A 9,815-nucleotide genomic window follows, 5' to 3' on the forward strand; every position below is an offset into this window, starting at 1 on the left:
TTTTTTGTAGATATTTGACGTGAATCACACTACTTGAAAATTCAGCAAAAATAACAACAAAATAATAATAACAATAATGTGTGTGTTCGGTTCAAATGAGCACCGGTTCAACGTTCAATTGATTGTACTAGATCTTATATTCGTGCTTCGTTTTGTTTGCACTAGAATAGAGATATTTGTTTTTAGACAAATTGAATCGTTTGATTTTATCACTATTCGCCCAACAGCCGAAGCTCGGGCATTGATTAAACCAGAAATTTACCCAGAAATATATATGTATACAAATATAAAATTCTACACAATTTCCACTTTTGCACGTGTATAAGAGCATTCATGTCATTTTCAGAGTGAATTGATTTTTCATTGGAATGAAAGAAAATTCGAAACGATTGCAATGCAGAAAAAATACCGATAAAACAGCAAAAAAAATTTGAGTTATAAAAAACACAATGGAAAAAAAGCATTGTTGATTCACTCTTAAAGTGGAAACTCGAGATTAAGAAGAGTAAATCGCATAAGAAATTATGCGCGCATAAACGCGTGTACAAGCTCATCGTTTACTTTTAGTTGAGGTATCGTTTTGTGCATGTTTTTGCTCTTTTTGCGGATAGAGAATTTTAATTACTTTAATCAAACACATCCGAAGTATGTTAGGAATGCGAATGAGAGTTTGAGGTAAAGCGTTCGCGTGTATGTATACCCTGTATGCTAGTGCAATCGAATGAAATGGAATAGGTGGAGGTTGAATAAATCCATCGACGCTGAACTTTTCGTCAAACCAACGTGGCCAATGTTTAACGTTCAAACGAAATAAAGCAAATCTACACACCAATTTTTTTTTTTTTTTTTTTGAATGTATACGAGCAAAAGAGACAGCGACATAGAATGCTTTTCGAAAAGCGACGAGTTCAATCCAACACCTCTGACTTTTATAGTCGTATATATTCAGCATTCTACATGCGAGATACACAACGAATAGCATTTGGCTCTTTTATGCTCTCGTTAAATTCAATTAAAAGTAACAACAATAAAAAACGATTCATTCACCTCGCGTCAAGCACTCTTCTCAAAAGTGCGATATCGTCATGATATTGTGATTCGAACAAATCGCCGCCAAATTGAAAATATTTTTTAACGATACGAGCAAGATTCTATCTTACCAATGATATATAAAATAAACACGTGAAATAAATCACAAACAAAACCAAATCGTTTTTACAAGACTCATCTCGACTTTGGCCCAAAATGTTCGGTTCCATAACGACGCAAAAATAGATTTTCGTTCGATTCAGTAGCACGTTGAACAATTTTACAGGGTACTATGTTGTTGCAGTGTAAAGAAAACAAACGAAACACCGTTAGATGCAAGTGATCTACTCCAAAAATGTGGGTTCATAATATTTATTTTGCAAAATTCAGTTCGGAAAGATGATTTTCTATCAGATTTCAATTTTCCACATTTCAGCAAATCGACTGAATCGGTAATTTCGACGCTGAATATCTGCCGAATGAATAATTTTCAACATTTTAGAATGATTAATGTACACAAATACAATGGCATCACTTTTGGAAAATGGTTTTCTTATCAGAAGCACTGCACGCGTAGCAAGACGAAAAAACGTAGAGGCACCTATCGAAAGTTATTCGAGACCATCCTGAAAAGCTCTAGAATCTTTATGAAGTTTCAATTATACCATTAGCAACGTTGTATTGAACAATGTGCTTTTTGTTTTCATTAATTTTCAATGGTGTCGCTAGGTTTTTATTTTGTTTTCAACTTTGCTGAACTGTGAATAGAGCTGCAATTTTCTCAATCAAAGTAGAGTCTTAACCACAAATACATAAAATAATTGTCGATTTGCACACTTTTTAAAACTATTTCTTATGATGAAAAAAAAATCTAAATTCAAACAAACTTAATCGATTTTTGTAAATTTCATTGATATGATGCCTTTACTATCTATCCCAGCCGTCATGCATTGATGAGCACTTTACAGTGGTATTTTTAAGCGTGCACTACAAATTTAATGAATATTTTATTATGTTTCGCTTGAAGCGAATCGACAGTTTGGATATTTTTGGTGTGTCGTTATGCAAAGATATCAGAAATTTCAATAAAATTTTACAAAAATCCATTTTTTTTGTCATTTAATTCGTCCGTTTTATTTTTCACACACCAAAAAGCAACCAAACTGAGTCAGCTGTCATACCGTCTAATGGATGTGACAGTGATTCAGTTCGGTTCGGTTTTTATCATTTGATGTTTGTGCTTTTCATGTTTATGACACTCGTTTTAAAACGAGATTGATCAATCAACTGAAATACAAACCAAACTAAGGAAGAATGGATGGAAAAATAAATCATAGTAAATATTCGTGTCTGTATCATAATAAATAAATATAAATATGTAGTATTTAAATGTGAGAGGTGTTTGAAGCTCCATTTCACGTGAACATATTTAAATTAAGCAGTTTAAACATCATTGAGAAATGCTTGGAAAGCGTGTTCTTTTTTGAATGCGGCACACTATCATCGACATTCTTATGACATGAAATGAAATGATGTACGGCAATCAAACTGAAAATTATTCCGAATTAAATTCGACGCAAATAAATTAAAAGCGATTAAAATGTGAGAATAGATTTGAAAATTGAACAAAGAAACCGAAATAAAATCAAATGCACATGTGCATCATCAAAAATTGATGTAAAAACAAGAGTAACGAATCCAAATGCAAAATAATATTTACACTTAATTAAAAATGCATTCGTTTGTTCATGCTTTCACACATAAAATGTGTGAGCCCGATAATCGATTTCTTTTTGGTAAGGCACCCATCAATCGAACTGCTTAATGAGCGTTTTAATTGAAAATTAAATTAAATGAATTGTTCATTATGGGAAATCGATTATTGATCGAGTGTGTGTGCATGCGACAGAGAGCATTAAACAAAACAAAAAACATTTATTATAATAACTCACAAATACAAATCGAAAAAAAATGGAAAATAAATATAAACATTGCAAATTAAACTACATCGAAAGTTATTTGCCTATCCGTCGACGAATATGGAAATCGAAAGCAAAACATCTGCACGACGATGTCGAATATATATTTACAATATAATCAAAATGTTGCCCATGAAACACACACACACACATAAAAAAACCGAACAGGCACTTTTCTGCAAGTGTGCGTTTTAGTAATTGATTTAACTATGTTCATTCGATACACAAGATCAACAGTCGGAAATTGATTTTACCAGTTGCTTGCACAACAAAAACTCCAGCTATTTTTTACTCGTTCATAAACGCGAACGTGTGTTGAGGAAATGTCACAAAATGCATGTTTAACATTTTGATAAATTTTGTTTCCGAGCGAAAAAAGAGCATGGTTTGACAAGCAAAGCAAACACACCACAAAAATCGTACATGCATTTATACAATGCAAATGTGAGTTGAGCGATAAAAACATACCAATAAATCAAATGAGCAATTTGATTTAACCGTACTTTTCTTTCATTGATTAGAAACGATTACGATGCCATTTGGATTTTGCTTTTGTAAATGTTACGAACGAAAAGTGCAGAAAAAAGATGATGATGATGAACAAAAAATATGGATGAAAGAAAAAAACAAACAATGATAAATGAACAAATAAATGTTAAGAAGAAAATATATTAACGAAAACACTAAAGACGATACATTTCTTTTTCGCGTAGTACGATTGCAGAAAACAAAACAAATAACCATGCAACATAAATAATCTCAATGTTTGGAAATAAGTTTTAAATGTACGACACTACATATGCTTGTGTTGAATGAATCTGATAAGAAAGCGAGAAGAAAAAAAAGAGAGAGAGGAAACAGAAATCACACACTTAATTACAGTTATAAATCTAAATGTTGTCGATTTTTATTGCCGAAATAAAATATAACTGCTTTTGTGCATGAATGCATTCACATACTAATACTAACTGTTCGACAATAGGAAATTAACAAAAATCTAAATCAACCACATTTCGTGTTCAATACAATGAGCACGTACTCATATACCACAGACAAATCAAATTCATTCCATTCAACCTTTACTGGGCCGATAAAATATATTCCACCCGGTTACGTCACGACCCCATCCACGCAAAAAAAAAAAAAAAAAAAAACAGTAGAACTTAGCGACATAAGTGCAACAATTAAGAAATGTAACACATACACATAAATATGAAAATTGTGAAGATGATTTATTTAAAAAAAGCAAAATAGGATTATGGAAAAGCCTACAAATTTAAAGAAAATGAAAAATAAACTAATATAAAACATTATGATACTTAATAATATGAATGAAATTAAATTTAAATAAAAACGATGAATTCAATCATAACAATCAACACACAAGAAATACACACAAATTCAACTCTGACTTTTCGCTTATTTTATGTTAATGTATTTGTTGACGCCTTTGCAAATGTTTACCAAAGCTTTTGATGTTCTTCCGTTTTGCAGCGATTTTTTTCTCTCAATTTCCTCTCAGTTTCGACTTTATTTATCTTATAATTGTTTGATTTCTATTTTATTTCAGGAATTAACAAATATTTAGCAGAAAAGCAAACTTTAATCATCGAATGACGACGTAACAACAACGCAATCAATACGAAGTCTAATCAAAACTAAAAAAACACGCTTTTTTCTGCCTTTGAAAAAGATACAACCTTGATTGATGTGAATAACTAAAACCAAATTCCGCCAGCGATTTTACCACTAAAAATCAATTAAATTGAATTTTATTTATATATAAAGCATATGTAATTGAACATATTTTAATTTCATTTCAAAGCTACACACTGTCAATCGGCGAATTTAATTCAATTTTATTATTTTCATTTGCTCTTCTCTTTGTACGTGTGTTTCCATAGTTTTGCTCATTTTTAGCAGTACATGCAACGGAAAAAGAGCGAGAAATCTCCGCGATCCAATTAAATTGAATTCAAGGAATTGATCTACAACAAACAAATAAGCTTACGCAAAGCTTCGATCGATATATTTTTTAGAAGTGCGATTTAAGAGAAATCTGATTATTTAAACTTAGCCTAGAATTCATCGTCATCGACACATCGCCACTACCACCACAACAAAACAAACTCAAAATGGGAAAGCAAAACAGTAAACTCAAGCCAGAAGTCCTAGAGGATTTGAAACAAAACACCGAATTCACCGGTATGTATACTGTCATTGTGTGTGTCTGTGTATGAAATCATTTTAAATTTATAAAATAAACTGAAAAAAAAATCAATTGTACATGAATATTTGATTAACAGATGCCGAAATTCAAGAATGGTATAAAGGCTTCCTAAAAGACTGTCCAAGTGGACATCTGTCAGTAGAGGAATTCAAAAAGATTTACGGTAACTTTTTTCCATACGGTGATGCCAGCAAGGTAACTAATCGATTTTTTTTAAATCAAATTTTATTGCATATACAATATTTATACATACTTATTGACACAACCATGATTTAAAAAAAATTCCAGTTTGCCGAGCACGTTTTTCGAACGTTTGACGCAAATGGTGATGGTACCATTGATTTTCGAGAGTTTTTGTGTGCGCTCAGTGTGACATCTAGAGGTAAATTGGAACAAAAACTTAAATGGGCCTTTTCAATGTACGATTTAGATGGCAATGGCTATATTTCGCGACAAGAGATGCTAGAAATTGTAACTGTAAGTCGAAAAATTGATAATTGAAAATATTTCGTTGCGTTTTACCTTTTATTAATATGTGTTCCGTTTTATTTGCGTGCAAACATAGGCTATTTACAAAATGGTTGGTTCAGTGATGAAGATGCCGGAAGATGAGAGCACACCCGAAAAGCGTACAGACAAAATATTCCGACAAATGGATCGGAATAAGGATGGAAAACTCAGTTTGGAAGAGTTTATCGAAGGCGCAAAAAGCGATCCATCTATTGTTCGATTATTGCAATGCGATCCGCAGGCGCAGTAAATAATTAAAACCAAACATGTTAACATCAAACTAACAACAACAACAACACACACATACATATTACACACGCATACACATGCAAACAACACTTCAACACCACCACAATTAAACCCCTCCACCTGTCCTCCCCCAACAATAATAAATTGACATTAGAGATGAGATAAGAGAATAAGACACACAAATCAAATCTCACATCGCATAGTTGGCCGACTACAAATAAAAAACAATCGTTAAAACTTATAAAATTTAAAATGGATCGAATCGTAAATGCTATAATAAAACACTCTTCATGCATACAATAATATCACCAACACGTTGTGAGACACAAAAAATGAAAAACAAACAAACATATAAAACATTAGATGTAAATGTGATGCTAATTGAAGACATAACAAAAACCATGCGAAACTTAATGTTAGCTCACTTGTATATTTCAAAGTTAATGAAAACGAAAGACACAAAAATAACAAAAAAAAGAAGATTTAAATTTAACATTATTTAAAAAAAAAAACGTCCACTGAATCCTTGTCAGAGACGAACATTAACCTTAAATATAATTCGGCTACACACAGCAACAATTTCTAATTTTCTTTTGTTCTAGTAAATGAATATTAAAAAGAAAACAAAAAAAATGATATCAACATCGAGTTAAAAGAGACACAAAGCTAAAAAGAATTATAGTAGAAGAAGAAAAATTGTGAAACAAATTGTATATGTATTCCATATGCTCTTTTTTATCCCCCGGAATGATGCAAGAAAAATGTCCTACATTTCGTATATATGTATACTTTTCATGTTGGATTGTTGTGAACGCTCGCTATTGTATGCTTACCATTCTACCAACTATTGGCAATAAGAATGTCCAATGATGAGAGCATTTTTTTTTGTTATTTTATGATTTCGTTGATCGAGATATGTTGTCAGTATTCGTTCAAAAATAACCAACAATATGATCGATGGTTATTTAAATGAATTAATATACTATATTTCGATACTTCAACAAAATTATGCAGAAAAAAAAATAATATGCACTTAATTATGGTGCGTATGTTTATCATTCGAGTTTTTACGGCCTCTTGTTGATGTTGTCATCCATTAATTAATGAGTGGTTTAATTCGGTTGTTTAGCTATGGAGAAATATGGAAAAAATCGAAGCAAATAATCACAAAATACATCGTCATTTGTTTATTTATTTATTTTATTTGGTAATAAAATAAAACAAAAACTTTAGCAACAACAAACAAATAATAGTATTTCAAGATGGCTTGTATTGAAACGTTGAATGTACACTAAACAAAACCATACGAATAAAATGACGATGCCCATAGACCAGAGCTTGCTGCTGCATCTTGTTCACGCAAACAAAACAATCCATTTTCATCAACACGAAAATGTAAATGTAATCAAACTACATGGCAAACACAAGACAATATATATCTGTAAGTGTGTGTGTGCAGTGGCGAGAGAGAGAGAGAGAGAGAGAGAGAGAGAGATAGAGAGAAAGGAAGAGAGAATGGCAATGAGCAAAAGATGTGGATATATTCCTGGCCTACAAAATAATTGACTGAAATGGTACAAAGGTAAACATTTCAAAATGAAAATTGAATGAATGACTTAAGACAATGGTGCAAGATGTTTTGTTAACAAATCTTTTGTTTATTTATATGTGTGCCAAAGTATGCAGAGGACGCTGAAGCTCAAATCAACGGAACAGTGCCATTGAAATAGCGGCAACAGCAACATCAACAGTAGCATCTTGGACAAACACATACACACACCAACATTCACAGATATTGACTCCGCCACAAATAATACCACAATACTGTCAACGTGAGCGACAAATAATAACATATCGATAGATTTTTTAAGGTATACTGCATTTCAATTCATGGATTACTTTATGGTTCAAATTTATTGATTGAATCTAATGCATTTCTTTCTCTTTTACAGTTTAAAAATATAAATGGTATTGCAAAAGTGGCGCGCAACTTCGACTCTTTCTCTGGCCTTTTCATCTATCCTACTACACAAATGTCTATTTTTTAAATCTCATTTCTTTCATTGTTGATTATTAATTATTTGTAAACTGAACTGATTTTCAGTGGTAATTTTAATTTTCAAATGAATTTATCAATATTACAACAAAGCAGAAAAAGAGCGTCAGGAATACATAGATAATAAATTTGAAAGTACGTCGAAAGTATATTCATAGCAAACAATACATACACGATGATTGCTGAATTTTGCCGTAAAATATGTTAAATTACACTATTGACAACTCTCTATTTCTATATTTATCTGAAGAAAATGTTAACAAATTTATGATAAAAGAAAATGAAAGAAATTGCACTCATTTCATTGACAATTTAAAAAAAAAATGATTCGTTAGAGCAGTGAATCCCAACACATTCACATGTTTTATCACCATTATCATTTTACATGAGTGCAAAGAGATTAGTTTCACACTCAGAAGAAGAAATACAGAGCCTCACTCAATATGCCGGTATTGACAAATTTTTTTTAAATAGAAAATAAAGAACGTCAATTCCACTTTGCCATTTCGAACGTTTCTCAGCGAAATATGTTCAATTCACACACAGTCACAGTAAATGTGATTCAGATGTGAAATGTTATTCGTTAATCAATTAATATCCATATTTAAAACTCTTAGAAAAAAAAAATATAATAAACCCAGATTCTAACTCTATTCGCCTTTGCGATTTGTTCGTTTCAACTTAAATCTCAAACTGTTGACTCTATGCCATCAATTTACTACATACTAAAAAAAGGAACAATAATCCATGAAATTAATATCTCAATTAGATAATAATTTAATATTGAACACATTTATAGCCATTTTGTCTACACACACGTACACACAGCTATCATCATCGAATTATTATTTACAAAAAGTTTCTGTTTGTTTTTCTCGTTTGATTGTAACATTAACGGTTCGTCAATGTTTAGTTCGCGAACATCAAAATGAATACAAAATGCAATACAATTTTTGAAAAAAAAAAAAAAAAAAAAAAAAAAACATATGAAGTAAATAAGAATCAAAGTGAAATATTAAAATAAAACTGTTAAGTTCAATGCTTAATGTTGCCATTGATTATTATTAAAATATGTAATGCAAACAACAATAACAAATAATGAAATTATCAGCAAAACAATATTATAAAATGCGGAGAAATGATGTTAGTTTAAGTCATATTAGAAGACATTTTATTATTATATGTAATATTGATCTTTCCTGCAAAAAAAAAAGAGAAGAACAACAACAACAAAGAACGAGTGAACTCACCACCGTCAATTTTACTAAAGTCACATTCATTATTGTATTGACAGTGGACTCGGTTTACATGCTCTTTCAAATCTCCGCCTTTATTCGTTTTTTGCTAGTTCCTTCATCTATATAGATATCTCCTGATTTCCCTATTTAATATAGAATAAAATACACACACATAAAATCGTATGTAATTTCCTCCATATGTAATCTGCGATCAGGGCAAAACGATTCTGTTTATGTTCGCAAATTTTCCGTATTATTTCTTTAAAATAAATTATTTACATTATGTATTTTTTTTTCTTTTTTTTTCATTCACATAAAAACATTTTATTTTATATTTAAATAAAAAAAATACATTTTTTTGTAATATGTACACATTTTACAAACAGATATGATAACAAAATTGATAAACAAGCATGTATGTTTATTGTAAATAATTAAAAACAAAAACAAATTTTTTTCAATTTGAGAAAAAGAGAACAAAAAAAAAATCTTTATTATTTATTAATATTTATTTTGCATAATTT

General features: G+C 30.6%; 1 protein-coding gene across 2 annotated transcripts in view; it reads left to right on the forward strand.

Annotated features, from left to right (window-relative positions):
- Positions 1 to 9,574, forward strand: part of LOC116350443 (neurocalcin homolog) — a 109,125-nt gene extending 99,551 nt beyond the window's left edge. For both annotated transcript variants that reach the window (XM_031782242.1, XM_031782248.1), the window contains exons 2-8: positions 4,579 to 4,801; positions 4,913 to 5,213; positions 5,315 to 5,433; positions 5,527 to 5,715; positions 5,804 to 7,579; positions 7,677 to 7,868; positions 7,950 to 9,574. In XM_031782242.1, the coding sequence (XP_031638102.1) occupies positions 5,144 to 5,213; positions 5,315 to 5,433; positions 5,527 to 5,715; positions 5,804 to 5,998 (573 nt within the window). In that variant the 5' untranslated portion in view covers positions 4,579 to 4,801; positions 4,913 to 5,143 and the 3' untranslated portion in view covers positions 5,999 to 7,579; positions 7,677 to 7,868; positions 7,950 to 9,574. The remainder of the gene's footprint in view (positions 1 to 4,578; positions 4,802 to 4,912; positions 5,214 to 5,314; positions 5,434 to 5,526; positions 5,716 to 5,803; positions 7,580 to 7,676; positions 7,869 to 7,949) is intronic.
- Positions 9,575 to 9,815: the final 241 nt, after the last annotated feature.

Source organism: Contarinia nasturtii, unplaced genomic scaffold (assembly GCF_009176525.2).
Source record: "Contarinia nasturtii isolate CC-2019 unplaced genomic scaffold, AAFC_CNas_1.1 Cnas_scaffold_129, whole genome shotgun sequence".
Taxonomy (NCBI): Eukaryota; Metazoa; Arthropoda; class Insecta; order Diptera; family Cecidomyiidae; genus Contarinia; species Contarinia nasturtii.